Source organism: Falco naumanni, chromosome 5 (genome assembly GCF_017639655.2).
Source record: "Falco naumanni isolate bFalNau1 chromosome 5, bFalNau1.pat, whole genome shotgun sequence".
NCBI lineage: Eukaryota > Metazoa > Chordata > Aves > Falconiformes > Falconidae > Falco > Falco naumanni.
The window spans coordinates 24,962,014-24,976,556 of NC_054058.1; the positions used below are offsets into that span (position 1 = coordinate 24,962,014).

General features: G+C 47.0%; 2 protein-coding genes across 6 annotated transcripts in view; both read left to right on the forward strand.

The window, feature by feature from the left end:
* The window catches only part of SLC6A12 (solute carrier family 6 member 12), a 40,025-nt gene extending 37,199 nt beyond the window's left edge, over window positions 1-2,826 (forward strand). For all 5 annotated transcript variants that reach the window (XM_040594917.1, XM_040594916.1, XM_040594915.1 and 2 more), the window contains one exon: window positions 117-2,826. In XM_040594917.1, the coding sequence (XP_040450851.1) occupies window positions 117-260 (144 nt within the window). In that variant the 3' untranslated portion in view covers window positions 261-2,826. The remainder of the gene's footprint in view (window positions 1-116) is intronic.
* A 9,561-nt stretch (window positions 2,827-12,387) lies between these two features.
* The window catches only part of LOC121088586 (sodium- and chloride-dependent GABA transporter 1-like), a 36,428-nt gene continuing 34,272 nt past the window's right edge, over window positions 12,388-14,543 (forward strand). Inside the window, exon 1 of the mRNA XM_040594919.1 lies at window positions 12,388-12,697. The gene's annotated coding sequence lies outside the window, so the exon portion shown is untranslated. The remainder of the gene's footprint in view (window positions 12,698-14,543) is intronic.

Below are 14,543 nucleotides of genomic sequence, written 5' to 3' on the forward strand. Positions count from 1 at the left end.
AGCAGGAGCTGGGACAGTTAGCTCTCCAGATGCCTTTGCCCCCAGCAATGGTTGTGGATCACTATTGGGTGCCAGTTTGTTTACCAGCTTAATTAACAGACACTTCCTCTCTGCAGCGGCTAACACAGCTGATTTCCCCAGCGGAGGACCTGCCGCAGCTGAAGAAGCACATGGTGGGGCTGTCCGAACTGAAGCACAAGGGATGGTCCCCTCCAGTCCAGGAGGTGCTCAGTATCACAGAGAGAGAAACCCACTTCTGAGGCACTGGGAATGTCTCCTCCACACCCCGGACTGATGCGCTCTCTCCTTCCTGAAGTGGTTTCTTTTCTTTCCTGGGCTCTTCCCTTCTCTCCTTCGCATCTGAGACAGAAGCATCCGGGACATTGTCTCCTTTCAGCCAGCTGGTTGCACCCACTGGGGACAACATTTCTTTTGACATCCTGGGGACAAGTCTCCCTGTCAGCAGCTGGGAAGAGAGCAACACACTTTTGTCAAAAGTGTCCTTCAGTACTGACACTGGGGGGAAGAGAAAAACAACATACTAAAAAAACAAACAAAAAAAACCAAAAAAAACCCCAAAAAAACCCCCAGCCATCTTGTTGGGAGGAGGAAAGGAAACCACAGTGGTGAGAGAGAGCAGAGAAATAAAGGTGTGCAGGAGCAAAGTTAGGGATGCAAAGGCACAAAATGATGAGGTGTTAGCATGGGGAATAAGTAAGTTGGTTCGGAAGTACATAAGAAGCTAGAGGATGACAAAAGAAAGTGCATTGCTAGGTCACCTACGTACGAGGGAGAGGGAGCCAGGAACGTATCATAGGCAATGATAAAAGGAGGCTGCAGCATTAGTAGTTATAGCCTCAGTTGTCACTGAAAGGGAAGTGAGTGACAGGATTCTTGATGCAATCATAGTTATTGATGGATCTCAAGGCAGTTTCAGGCTGGAAAGGGGGTGAAGAATAATTTTCTAGGGGACTCACTCTTGGTCAAAACTACACAGCCCAGTGAAAATGCATCCAAGAGTGAAACAGCTGAATATTTGACAATTCTTTCAGAAAATTCATGGAGTGCAGGAAAAGTCCCAGAGCAGTTGGTAAAAATTGAGCTGCAGCAGAGCAGGGGAAAATGAGACCCTGGGGAATGCACACCCACAGATGTAACTGCACTGCTGGGGCATTTTGTAGATAAATTAATGAAGGAGTTGTTGGGCATGATTCTGTGCTGCAAAGTAGCTTTGGGGTGAGGGTGGGCAAAGGATTGTGCTCCCTCTGCTTTGCTGCAGATGCCTGCTCAGGGGATAAGGAAGACATAATTGGGTGCGATTCTCATAAGCTCAGGCAAGATAAAGCAGTAATTAATAGGTAAGATGGGTTAATCGGAAGCAGATAATGCAAATTAAAGGTCTCTTGTTGCCAGGGTAGTCATGAACATGACGCGATGGCTGAGAAGGATTGCACTTGGATGCGGTGTTTGGTGCTGTGCCAGACAGCTCTGTCCTGTGGAGGCTGTAGCTGTAAAATTCCCTGCCAAAACCTGCTTGAATACCCATCAGAACTTCACAGTTAAAAACACAGGAAAAGCCAGTGGCCGGATCCCCCACAGGAGCTTTGCCATGGTCAAGGGTACATGTTGGTGCATGGCTGTGTTTCAATAGTGGTGCATCAAACCATGCCAAATAGCCATTAAAAAGAATCAGAGATGCCACAGGCTCCTTTCCTTTGTTCCTCATTCCAAGTAATTGCTTTTCCCTGTGCTATGTGGAGATAAACCACCAGCGCTGAAAGTAAGTGGGAAAATTAGGCCTCATCTGTGCAATGCAGTACCTGTTCCAATTACTATGGGAACCTTATCTTTTGCAGCTTCCTGTGAGTTTAACTGGTGAATTAGCATAGGAAAATCTTTCCCCCACTTAATTTCCTTTCCTTTAAAAACTAAAAACTGTTGGTGAAATGAACACTGAAATTCAAATATCAAAATTTGTACATCTCCGGGACACTACCGTTTGACTGCAGATGGTTTACTGTAAAAGGCAGAGAGAGCTGACAAAGCTCATTCTTGTTTCCTGCAAAGGACTGCAGCACCACGTAAGGTCCCATTTATTTTATTTTTATTTTTTAAAGAACTGAATGTCACGCTACTACAATAGTTGTGGGAAGAGCTTAACATCCAGAGGCTTGCAGTCAGGTCTCATGGTAAGTATTCTGGTGTTTTCTCCTCTCCCTCCCAGCTGTGTCACTCACGATTTGGTGGTGGGAGCAGCTACCTGCAGCAGGTCTCTGCATGCAGCTGGAGCAAAAGCCAGTGGTTGCCACCAAGGAGCAGCAGTGCCAGGGTGGCAGATCCAGATCAGCTGGAGGAATCACCAGCCCCAGGAGTGCTGGCTGTCTGCTGGGTGCTCTGTGGCTGCCTCCCCGTGCTTGAAGCTGCGGCAGGGCTGTGCACGAGAGGTTTGATTTCAGGCGTGGGCTGCACTTACCAGTGGTCAAAATGGTGGTGTGAGTTTTGAGAAGGAAACCTGCCTTTTCTTCTTCAAGAAACAGAAAGGAATGTTAAAGGACCAGGACTTGCCATTCACATTCAGTCTTAGTCATTAGCACAGGTTTTTTGTAGGACCCTTGGTAAGACATTTGACCCCTTTGCTCCTGCTACCATGCCTTCAAAGATGTGAGGTAGTCTCCTACTACCAGAGAAGTTCTGGAGATGTGTTCACTCCTTTTTCTGAGGTAGTTGGATAACACTGCAAAAATCCTAGAGAGAAATAAATCACTCTTCAGTTTGGAGCACAGACATGGAGCTGTGTTATCAAAAATAAATACTGCATGAACTGGTTCCTCTGTTGCTTGTGTATGATCTGATAGTAGCATCTCACCTTTGCCAGGAAGCAGCATATTTTAATGAAGTCAGAGGAGGTATTGCTGTCTCCATTGAAAGCAGTTACAAAATTCCCCGGATCGGGAAATTAATCTAGATGCATTGGATGGGATTGACAGAGTCTCAGGAAGTTTAAGGGAAAGCTCAGTGACCCAAGTGCACCCAACTGGGGGAATAGCAGAAAATGCCACCAATGGCTGGCTTTTGCTACGAGACCCTCGGTGTGCAGGCATAGTCAGGGACAAAGCAATGATTTGCTGAACTTATACAAACCTCTCGGTCATCGCCGTGTGCATACAACAGATCTGACAGGTCTCCATCAGCCCCTGGAAGTGGGCATTTCTGGACATCTCCGAGTCTGATGGGAAACTGCTCCCTTCCCGCGCACCACCAGGGTGTAAGTACACTATCAAAGGAGTGGTACGGAGAGGAGAAGGTTTTTTTGCCTCTGTAATTGTTGATAACATGCCAAGACACAATGTTTTTGAAGCTGAAGTCCAAGGAAAGTTATAAGGTGGCCATACTGTGCTTCTCCTGGGTGGAGGAAAAACATTGTATATAGAAGAAAAGACAGACATCTGCCAGGCTCCCAATTACCACTTTTGATTTTTCAGGGTTTTTTTTCATTAAAAAGGCCATTTGCACCCCTCTCTCCAGAAAGGAAAGTCAGGAAAATAGTTTGTTAGCAAAGAAAAATCAAGCCAAAAGGTCTTGTATTTTCCTCCTCCTCTCTTCATTCTCTTTTGTTTCTTCTCATTTTCCCCATTCCCTTCCCTTCAGCCTTCCCTCCCTTCTTACTTTGACAGTGGCAAATGGAAAGAAAAGGAGATGATAGCTGAAAACTTGTACTGGACAATATTTAACGAAAGAAAGATAAAACAAATGGCAAACAAACCAAGGAAGTTGTTAAGGGTTATTTGTTTGACATGCTCCCCCCATCACTCATCCACCGTCTCAGCCAGAATGGATATGTCCATCCCTGTGTGCATCAAGAGAGCCCCTTCCCATGCCTTTCCGGCAAGTTTCTTTTGCATGTGTTGTTCTTGAGCCTCTTCCCTTAGATTCTCATCTGAATGAAGGTGATTCCTGGTCTGGCTGGACTGCTGCCCCCTGCACTTGGTCAGGTGGGGAGACACTGTGGTGTCCCTTGCACGACCCTGGGGAACTGGCCGGGAAGCCCTTCCCATCCTGGCTCCGGAGGGTGCACCCAAGCTCTGAAGGACTCTCACAGCAGTTCTTCCACTTCTACCTCTGTCCAGCATAAAGTAATATGTATTTCTTCTCATCATCAGGATATCTTCAGTTTTCATGGCTTCAACACCCAACATAATTTCTTGGGGGGAGGAGAATTGGGGGGAGGAGAATTTCAGTGGCATTTCATCTTGGCTGGAGCTTGGTTCTCAAACCTTCTCCTGCCCCAGGTGACCATGGTAGCTCTCAGGCAAAGGACAGTGAACTTCTGTAGATCCCAATTATCTGGATGTGCAACTGTGGCCTCCCTCCAGCCCTCATTTTAGCTTTTTGGGTGGAGAGAAGCTATGCCCGTGACAGCCCTAGTGCAGGGGTTAGCTACACTTGAAGCCACAGCTCTGTCCCGACCAAAGCTCTTGATTTTCCCTTGATCCTGTGCATGCCAGGAGAGGGAGGACACAGGGCAGTAGGGACTGAGCTGGAGGAAACAGGACTTTTTCATTTGTGGAAGAAGAGCAGGGAAGGCTGGTTTCTCAGATCTTAAGTCATGTGTGCCTTGTGTGAGTTATGGGTGTCTGCAGAGGCTGTGTGGTTTGTGCTTACATCTGGGGCCTTTCCTGGGCTGTTGCTTCCCTGGTGTGTGGCAAGAAGGTTTGGCGAGGCGCTTTCCTGGGCTTGAAGGGAGGTGAGCCTTGCCCAGGTAGAAATAAGAGACAGTAGCCAAGTGACTTGGGAGTACAGCATGCAAGGGCCAGGAAAATCTGCAGTCATGAGGGTATAAAGAGCATCAGGTTGTCTTGCTGTTCTTTGCTTTATTAGGTTATGCATGCTTACATACGGTCACCTCTTACTAATAAGCTAAGTCTGGTTTGAACAGAGTAAGAGGCAGTAATGTTCATCAAAGGAGAAGATAAAGTAAGCTTTCAAAGAGTAAGGATTAAAATTTAAGACCTGAGAGACTGAGGAGATGTGTATATGCTGCTATCCAGTTCCCTTCACAGGGCTGCAGGGAAGAGCTGGGGCATTAAAGTCAAAGATTTTATTCCTGAATATCTTGCTGAGACCAAGGGAAAAGAAGAAACATGTCTAACAGCATTTGCAGGGGTGGTAGGGAGTTTGTTTTGTTTTTAAACTCAGAATAAAGCCTGGCTCCTTGACTGTTCTTGGAGCAAAATCCTGGCTCTGTATTGAATCCCTGACCCATGACTGAATCTGCAAAGGAGGACATGTATTTTTGGAGCTGTCTGTTCTGCTTTGTCAAGCCTGTGCTTGGAAAGTTATGTGGAAAGGAAAGGGATTCCCAGGGAGAAATGGTGACATGGTTTAGTGGTGGACTTGGCAGTCCTGAGTTAATGGTTGGACTTGATCTCAAAGGTCTTTTCCAATCTAAATGATGCTATGATTATAAGTGCTTTCAATGGCAGTGAAAAGCCAGTCATGGGCAACTCTATCCAGTCCTGCTTTTGGTGACATGCCAAGACCATGCCGTGAAATGGTCTCTTGATTTTTCTCTCTCTCTTTTTTTTTTTTTTTTTTTTTGTTTTGTTTTGTTTTGTTTTGTTTGTTTGCTTGTTTGCTTGTTTGTTTTCACAGGCTGTGGAATAGTTTCCTGCCCAGCCTGGGTTACAGCCTGGACAAGGAGCTTTACCCCACTAGCTGTCTAGGATGGCTGCTCTGGACCAAAGGCATGCACACACTCATTTGTTATTTGCCAGTGGCCACTAGACTTTTCCAAACTATGCTTTATTGAGTTTGAGCCTTTTGTTGTGTTATGATGTAGATAGCGGTCTCTGGAGAAGGATGAGTGATTACAGGCAGTCTAGTGCTATTCTCAACCTTGTATTTCAACAGGAGATGAAACAATCATCTTTCTTTCATGGAGAAATAGACCCACCTCCAAACAAAAAAGCAACCTGTTGCTTTCCCGTACTGTGGAGAGGGGCCATCGCTGCATCATACAACGTGAGCCTCCCTCCCCATGCACAGCCTTTGAAGCGGGGATGATCTGAGAGCTGGAGCCCAGTGTTTCTTGACGAGGCTCTCCAGGAGCAGAGGGCTTTGTGCTGGGATGCTGCAGGTAGCACACAGGTGGGCCCAAGAGCTACTGAAGAGAAGTCCTACCAGTGGCAAGACACAGCGGTGTAAATGAGAAACCCTGGGTTAGCCTTTTCAGGGCGGCAGGCGGCAGCCTGGCAATGGGAACTGGAACAGTGCTGAGGCTTAATCTCATACCTTTGGGGAAAACATGTCTGGGCACTGTTAGTTTTCTGTGTTACACTTTTGGATGAGGTAGGCCAGGCTGGGGGACTGTGGCTCCCATTGGCACCGGTGTGATGTGTACGTCAGTCATGTAACAGGGAGACAGGACTGCCCCATGCAGCCCTGTCCCATGGGTGTCTGTCCTGTCACCAACACGGGGCTCTCCCCTTCCCAGCTGCTTTTGTAGGGCTCAGCTTTACACCTGCTGCTTAGCTGAAGCCTAAGCTACCGGGCTAAGTAAAACCGGAGCCCAGGGGCAGCCTCCAGTTGTCCTGTCCCATAAACCTCCTTGTCCAGGAGCCCAAGCATGGAAGTGTGTGTCTGCATGTGGTGAGCAGTGCAGTCAGGCATGGCTGGGGTTTTTCAGAGTCTGTGGATAAGGATATTTGAACACTTTAAGAACATACTGATTTTACAGTGACTAGTTGGGAAAATGCCAGGAATTAATTTCCTTTTTCTTTCTTTCTTTCTTCCTTTCTTCCTTTCTTCCTTTCTTTCCTTCCTTTCTTTCTTTCTTCCTCTCTTTCTTTCTTTCTTTCCTTTCTTTCTTCCTTTCTTCCTTTCTTCCTTTCTTTCCTTTCTTTCCTTTCTTTCTTTCTTCCTTCCTTTCTTCCTTTCTTCCTTTCTTCCTTTCTTCCTTTCTTCCTTTCTTCCTTTCTTCCTTTCTACCTTTCTTCCTTTCTTTCTTCCTTTCTTTCTTCCTTTCCTTTCTTTCCTTTCTTCCTTTCTTTCTTCCTTTCCTTTCTTTCCTTCCTTTCTTCCTTTCTTCCTTCCTTTCTTCCTTCCTTTCTTCCTTTCTTTCTTCCTTTCTTCCTTTCTTTCCTTTCTTTTCTTTCTTCCTTTCTTTCTTCCTTTCCTTTCTTTCCTTTCTTCCTTTCTTTCTTCCTTTCCTTTCTTTCCTTCCTTTCTTCCTTTCTTCCTTTCTTCCTTCCTTTCTTCCTTTCTTTCTTCCTTTCTTCCTTTCTTCCTTTCTTTCCTTTCTTTTCTTTCTTCCTTTCTTTCTTCCTTTCTTCGTTCCTTTCTTTCTTTCCTTTCCTTTCTTTCCTTTCTTTCCTCCTTTCTTCGTTCCTTTCTTTCTTTCCTTTCCTTTCTTTCCTTTCTTTCCTTTCTTTCCTTTCTTTCCTTTCTTTATTTCTTTTTCTTTCTTTCTTTCTTTTTTTTTTTTGAGTTACCTGCCGTAGCCAGAAGTAAAAAAAAATCCAGCTTTTAAAAGTTCTTTGATGCCTCAAATTTTATATAATGTAATTTTCAGTGTGACCCTTATCCCAGCCTCTTGCAGTTCAAGACAGAGGTGGCATTTCCCCTGCATTTAGGGGTGGTTGAGCTCAGTCCCACTTCCCTGCTCCCCTGGTCTCCAGGCAGGTGGAGCTGGGCTGTGCTAGGGCAGGGGCTGCTGACCTTTGCAGTTACCTCTGGGGGGGTTCTCTCCAAGCAGCTGTCGCAGCCTACAGTCAGGGGTGGCAGCAGCAAAACCTTTGCTGTTCAGTCCTGAGGCACCCCCAAGGCTTTGGATGAGGAGGAGGGCAAAAGGGGGCCGGTCCCTTTCAGAAAGTTAGAGATACTGATCTCAGATGTTGCCCATCTCCACGGGGGTGTCAGGGCATCTAAGGGAGAATTATGCTTTGGTAGTTTTTGTTTCTTAATTACACCACTAATGTCCATGCTGTGACAGAGACTGGTGAGTAAACACGTTGCTGCCGGCGTGTTGAGTTTGTGAGCCTCTGGACCTTGACTGTAAGTAAATGTAATTTGTAATCTTGGTAAAACTTTCCAAAATTTCTTCCCTCTCTGGAAGGAAGGAAGGGTGTTTTACTGACTGTGGGCAGAGGTACCAGCAGCACCTTCTGTCTGTTTTGGCCAAAGTCCCTCGGACGGGCTGACATACAGCACATCGAACGACAGCAAAGCAATTTCCCACCATCCGATTCTATCGATAGAAGCAAATCTCCCGGGGGGTGAAACACGATTGCTGCAAACAAGGGCTTGTTTTGGTTGTGCGCATCACATGGGCAAGCAGCAGCAAGGCTGCAGGCTGGAGACATTTTCCCTCACAGTGCAGGCACTGTCCCTTCTTATGTGGTGATAAATGAGATTGCACCTGCATGGCACTTCATAGAGGAGCCAGGGCTTTGCTCTTCCTCCTCCTCTTGTCCCCAAGGCCTGAGTACTTACCATGATGGAGCACCTGTGGTGGGCAGCGGTTACACTGCCTCTGTTGTTAACTTGCCCTGGCTTGCATCGCATACCCAAATCTGTCCTCTTTTTTCCTCCACACCTATCACATTTTTCCCCACACCCCTGTGCTTTTGAGGTCAAACACAGCCACACAATAAGGCTTCTTCTTGTAGAAGAGCACTGCCATACAGTTGTACTGGGAAGAGGCATAAGCTCTATCAGTATAACTGTACTTACGCTGATTTAAAGCATATACCTCAGAGCTTTTATCAGCATAAGCCTCTTAATAAAGACGGAAAAAATCATATGCTCTCCTGGCAGAGCTGTACCGATGATGTAACTAGATGACCTAAGGGCACATTTACTTTAAAGTTAGGTTGGTTTAACACAGTATGTGATTTCAGTCAAATCTGCCAAAGTATTTGAGGACACTTCTATTTATGTTCCATTCACACTAATTTTAACTTATATTAAGTCCATCAGAATCAAGTTTGAGCTAAGTTGAACACAGTGTTACTTTTCACACTGCTTTGGATGGATTAGAAGCAATAGAGCTAAATCATCACAGTCCCTTGTGGGAGCAGTTTCACTGACAGAAAGATGCACAGGTTTTTTATCTACATTTATCAAAAGAATCTGCAGACACAGGCACACTTTTATTGATGTGACTGTGTCCACCTGTCACTCAAATGGTCTTTGAACTGGAATAATCATGCTTGCAAAGTAGGCTGCTCTGGTTTAATTTAGCCTAACTGCTTTTGATTTAAATGGACAATGCTGATTGCTTAAGTGTAGATGAGACCTGCGAGAGCTCCTTGCACCGTAACCCTGCTGTTAACGAAGTCCTGCAAGAAGCCCTTCTCCCTGCAGAAATCCTGTGGCTGGTGTCCATGATCCCTCTTGCTTCTGGTTCCCAGGGCCTTATGCCCCTTGTTGGTGTGCTGGCCAGGAGATGTACAGCATAGGGATAGTGGACACCCAGTTTCACTCAGATATCCCTGTGGCAGGGAAGATATCTGGGAAGATGGGGACAAGAGGAAACTCTGACATGCTTAGGGTCTGCTCCCAAATCCCACCATGGACATCAGTGGAACATGGCCTCCTGGGACCTCTGGGACCCCTGGGAACACCAGTGTCTGTGTGTCACCTGGACCCCAGGCATGCTTGCACCCCAGGAGCTCTGGCCTTTGGAGCATCTCTGGAGAATGCCAAGGGCCCAGCAATCAGCTCAAGAGCCTTCTGGCAGCTCCTGGAAGGCAGGCGCTGGTAATTAAACCTTGCGCTTTGGGAGGGCAACTCAGGTCTGGCTTTGCCCAGCAGGAAACTGAACCCGCGTCGTAGTGCGGTGCTATAGCTATCAGCACAACCAGGCAAATGGGCTGGGCCACCCATGAGTACCAGGCACCCGCAAGCACTGCAGCCAGCTTTGCTGCAGCCAGGGAAGGAGATAAGGAGATGTTGTGACAGCGCAGAGGCCTGAGCCTTCACTGTGCTTTAGCTGTTAACAAAAGCTACAGGCATGATACCCTGTGTGAAGCAGTGCATTTCTCTCCCCTCAGAAACTTCCACATACACAGCCCTATTTATTTCAATCAAATAGAAAAACTGGTCACACCCCTAGAAGTACTCTACCCAAACAAACGGGAGGTGAAGGCTTTCATTGAAAAGACAGAGTAAGGAAAATGCTATTTTGACCTCTCTGAATGCACGGATTATATTTTAGTGGCCTTTTCTTTCTCTTCTACCTAATATACCCCTCGTCGCATAACATGTCTTAGGACTTGTCAGATTGATCTTCTTCATTTTGTGCTGGAGGACTCTTGATCCTTCAGGTCTCACTTGCTGACCAAAACTTGGTGCTGATAAGTCTTTAGCAGAGGAAGTTTTTCTCACAGTTTTTTTTCAGCCAGATGGGTTAAGGTGAAGTGCATAGGACAAACAACAGAGAAAACACTGAGCTTAACATAACTTGGCTGTTTCACAGCTGATGAAGTCTTACTGCCCATATCTCCAGTGACATTATCTCACTAGCTTTCCCTGTCTCCAGAGTATTACAGGGGAATAAAATGAATAGGCGAGCCCTGAACAGAAGTGCTCCAACCCAATCTATTTTTCTTTTGCAGGTCACCTTTAACCTCCTCCAGGGTGGAAATTCCTTTTCTTTTCTCGTACTTATTTTTCAGTTTTGTTCTTACTGTATTTCTTTAACATTTTTTGTTCCTCCACCATGTTGTGCTTTGTTTGTGCTGCTGGCCGTGGAAGTGATTTAAAAATGCCCAGACTTTGAAACAAGTGATCTCCAGATGAAATTGCTCCCAAAGGCTCCTAGTAGTTGCAGGGGCAAGTGGGATAGATGTAGATTTAAGACCTATGGGTGAAGGCAACTGTAAATAAAAGTGCTAGCTGTGGAAAGTGTTGGACAGGTTCCCAGGGAAGGGTATTTCAAAGAAGCTGTGTGCCCTGGGAGCATGGCTGGCAGCCTGTGGAGAACTCTAAACGTGTGGGGCGAGACCTCTCCCTATGCCCTAGGACTGGCTTGTCCCACCTTGATTGGAGGCGATTGCACAAGGTGCCCAAGATCAGGAGGAGCCTGGGTTCTGGCAGCTTTCCTGGGGAGATGAGGCCAGCAAGGCTGGGAGGTGAGTATGCACCGAGTACTGACAGCCCATCCACTGCCTGCAAAGCAACCCTAGACTCCACCATGGGAGTTTTCAACAGGCCCCCCTGGGTTGGGAGTCCTCTATAGCACCTGTGGGTGGAAGCTGGGAGGACTGAGCACAGGAATTGTCCTGCCTTACCTACCCTGGTCTTATGCATTTTCCATGAATATACCCTACTGACCACTGTTTGGGGGAGGATGGCTTGGGTGGCAGAAGTCAAACCAGACCTGAGCTCTGAGCCTGCTCAGGGAGGAAGGAGGCAAGCCAACCTTGCCCCAGCTGCAGGCTGGCAGGATCCCTGAGGTTGTAGAGGTGAAGGCCATGCCTCAGAACTGGGCTCAAAAAAGCAGCGCCTGCCGGACCTGCTGTGCTGGCCAGCTGTGCTTCCCTTTTGAGGTGGTGGACTTGATGGGCTTAGTCAAAGGCAGGCAGCCTCACAGCTAGTAGCAGCTCTTTTCAGTGAGTGCAGCCCTATTCCTCTTTGCAAATTATCCTCGAGTGATTCTGCTTCTGCTTATTTTACAATGATTGTGCTAATGATTTTTGCAAATGAATTTTAAACCATGAGATGGCTAGCCTGATTATTTGGCTGCTTTTACTGCTGTCATCACATCCAATAGCTGTTATTCACAAAACACTCTTTGCACTTGTGTTTACTCACCCAGATTATATGGTGGGGTTGGGCTCATTTGCTGGATACCTCCCAAGCCACCGAAAGCTTTGGAGGTGGCAGCCCAAACGCTTCAAATGCAAATACTCAAGCCAGCGAGTATTTGTCTGAGTATCTGCCAAACTCCCATTTTCTGGGAACACGCTGGTGAATCAAAATTCAGTCTCATGAATGTTTATGGACAACAACCAACAGAACAGCTCCAAATCCCACCCTTCCAAACAAATTCTCTTTCTCTCCTAAAGTATGTTCCCAAACTCATTTGAGCTTACCCGTCCGTGTCTAGTTCTAGCCAGTTATGAAATATCCATGTACTCTCTTCTTTTCTTGGTCCCACTTTCCTTTCTTCTGGGAAAGAAAGGCGCTGCTCAGACTGATGCTGTGAGACATACTTGCTTCCCAGTGCCTTCAATACTCATTGCCTGCTTCTGCTTCTAACTTGCACAACAAATATTATACAGAAAACCTTTGTTGCTTTCAAATGCAGTTTTTATCCATTCAGTGGAAATGGCTGCTTTCTGCCTTGTTTTCTTTCCGGAGCAGCAGTGCATGAGGTAGGGAGACTGGGTTGCCATTTTTCAAGCGACAGGAGTGAATGTCTTTGCCTATGGCAACTGGTGTTTCCAGTTGACTCGCTGCAGTTCTCTGGTGTTCCTCAGCCAGGACTGTGTGGGGAGCTGTGAAAATGCATGTAACGGGCTGGTTCCTTCAGGCCTGAGATCTGCACCTGCCCTGCAAGCAAACTGCTACCATCTCTCTCTGTCTTTTTATTTTAGGAGGTGTCATATGAGCAATGGGCCTTGAGGAGAGACTGAAGACCAAGAGGGAACAGTGATGGACAGGTTAATGCTAGGCACGGCGTGCTCAGGAAAGGGTGAGTTACGATATCTCGGTGGCTGAAGTTTCATTCCCTCTGACAAAAGGAGGCCAGGGGCTTTGCTGCTGGCTCCCCGCTGAAACTACCCTACCATCTGCATGTACCTACTCTAATTTGGTTTGTCTGGCTGAAGCAAATCTGACCTGGTAATACGGCATTGCATTTTAAAAAAGCCTGTTTCCCAGCTTGGACTCCGCAGTGGCTGCAAAGCAAAGACGAGGGAGAGCTGAGCTTCCTACATGGTTTGGCACATCCAGGGCTGTGCCCATGCATGCCCCAGGAGACAGGGGGAGCGCACCTCTCCGGTCCTGCTTTCACCAAGAGCTGTGAGGAAGCTCTCTGCAACACTGTGAGCCTTGGCTTACCAGACAGGGACATGACCTCTCTCCTGGGGACTCAGCTGGCAGCAGTTCCAGCAGAGCACCATGGCACAACAGGCGATAATGAATTCCCTGTCCTGCACTTCACCCCTCCCTGCCTTTGCAGGTCTGGGCAGTGCAGGCTGTGCTCAGCTGCATAAATGCAGAATAGGTTTTCTAGGCAGCAAAGGCAGCACAATATTTTTTATCCCAGACAAAAGTCTAAAGAAAAGATTTCTGAGACAGATGTAGTTTACCTCTCTTTTAACTTTGTTAGCTGCTAATTGAGAGGTACTCAAGCTCACAGAGTGGCATGGGGAACACAGGCTCCCTGGCAGAGGAGAGGGATCGGGGTGCTCTATCAGACCTACAGCTCACTCCCAGAAAGCATTCCTCCTCGCAGAATTTGCTTCAGCTCAGGGAAGATGCCTTTTCATCAGGATGCTTCCAGCCTGTGTGCAATCCTCCCACTCAGCTCTCACACCCTCGTGGGTTTACCCAGAAAAAATAATTTTCTTTCTCCACTGTCCCTCTCACCAGCCTGGACAGCCCTCCTGGCAACACCATCTTTCTCTTTTAATGGCTGAGATAACCTGGTGGGGGGGTCTTACTGCCTCCCCCATGCTCTTCTAGGGCCTTATCCTGAAACATGATTTTTAAATATAATCCATTGGTAGGATATTAGTGCAGATGTAGATGGGAGCACAAGCACCAATCTCAGCAAAGATGTGAGGCAGCACATTTTCCCTCCCACCTGTACGGGGTAAGGGCTTCAGCAGATGAACTGCGTTAGGTTTAGCTGTGATGGGATATGGGTGTGATTGCTGTCTCTGAGGAAAGGAGGCATGAGGGACCTTTAAAGGAGAGTTTTGCTAATGAGAAATTAACAAAACTAATTGTGTGGGATTGCTGGTGTATCCTCAGCCCACCTGAGCACCCAGGGAGATGGTGTGGGGTCATGGCTGGGGTGAAGCAAGCCCTTGTGTACGGTCTGGAGCATACAGGGAAATCCAGGTCACTGGCTGCATTGTCTCTGCAATCGCTGAAAGCCACTAAGTGTACTTTTGTCACTAATTTAAGCATACCTAGCTCTGTTTTCACACAAAGAGAGGAGCTGGTAAGTGAGAAGGTGTTATTTTTGCCAGTGATATCTGGGGAGAATTATACTTTAATTCACTTGGGCTCTTTCCCCTGCACCTCTGAAAATGCTGCTGCTAATGAGGTGATGCTTGCAGAGCCAGCAGCTCCTGCATGCTGCCTTTGAAAGAGAATTCTTTGTGCTCCTGGTGGATGCAAATTGTCTTGGGCCCCAGAAAGAAAAAGAAAAGGGAAATAAAGGCTCCATGCAACCCCTTTTAGAACCAAAGACAGGATTTACACACTAAGCAACTGGTCGTTCGTGTGTGGCTCCTTCCCTTGGCTGGTGGCTGGTACCAGACACTTCAAATGAGGAGTATCCCTCTTCCTCTGCCTTCCCCCTTCAC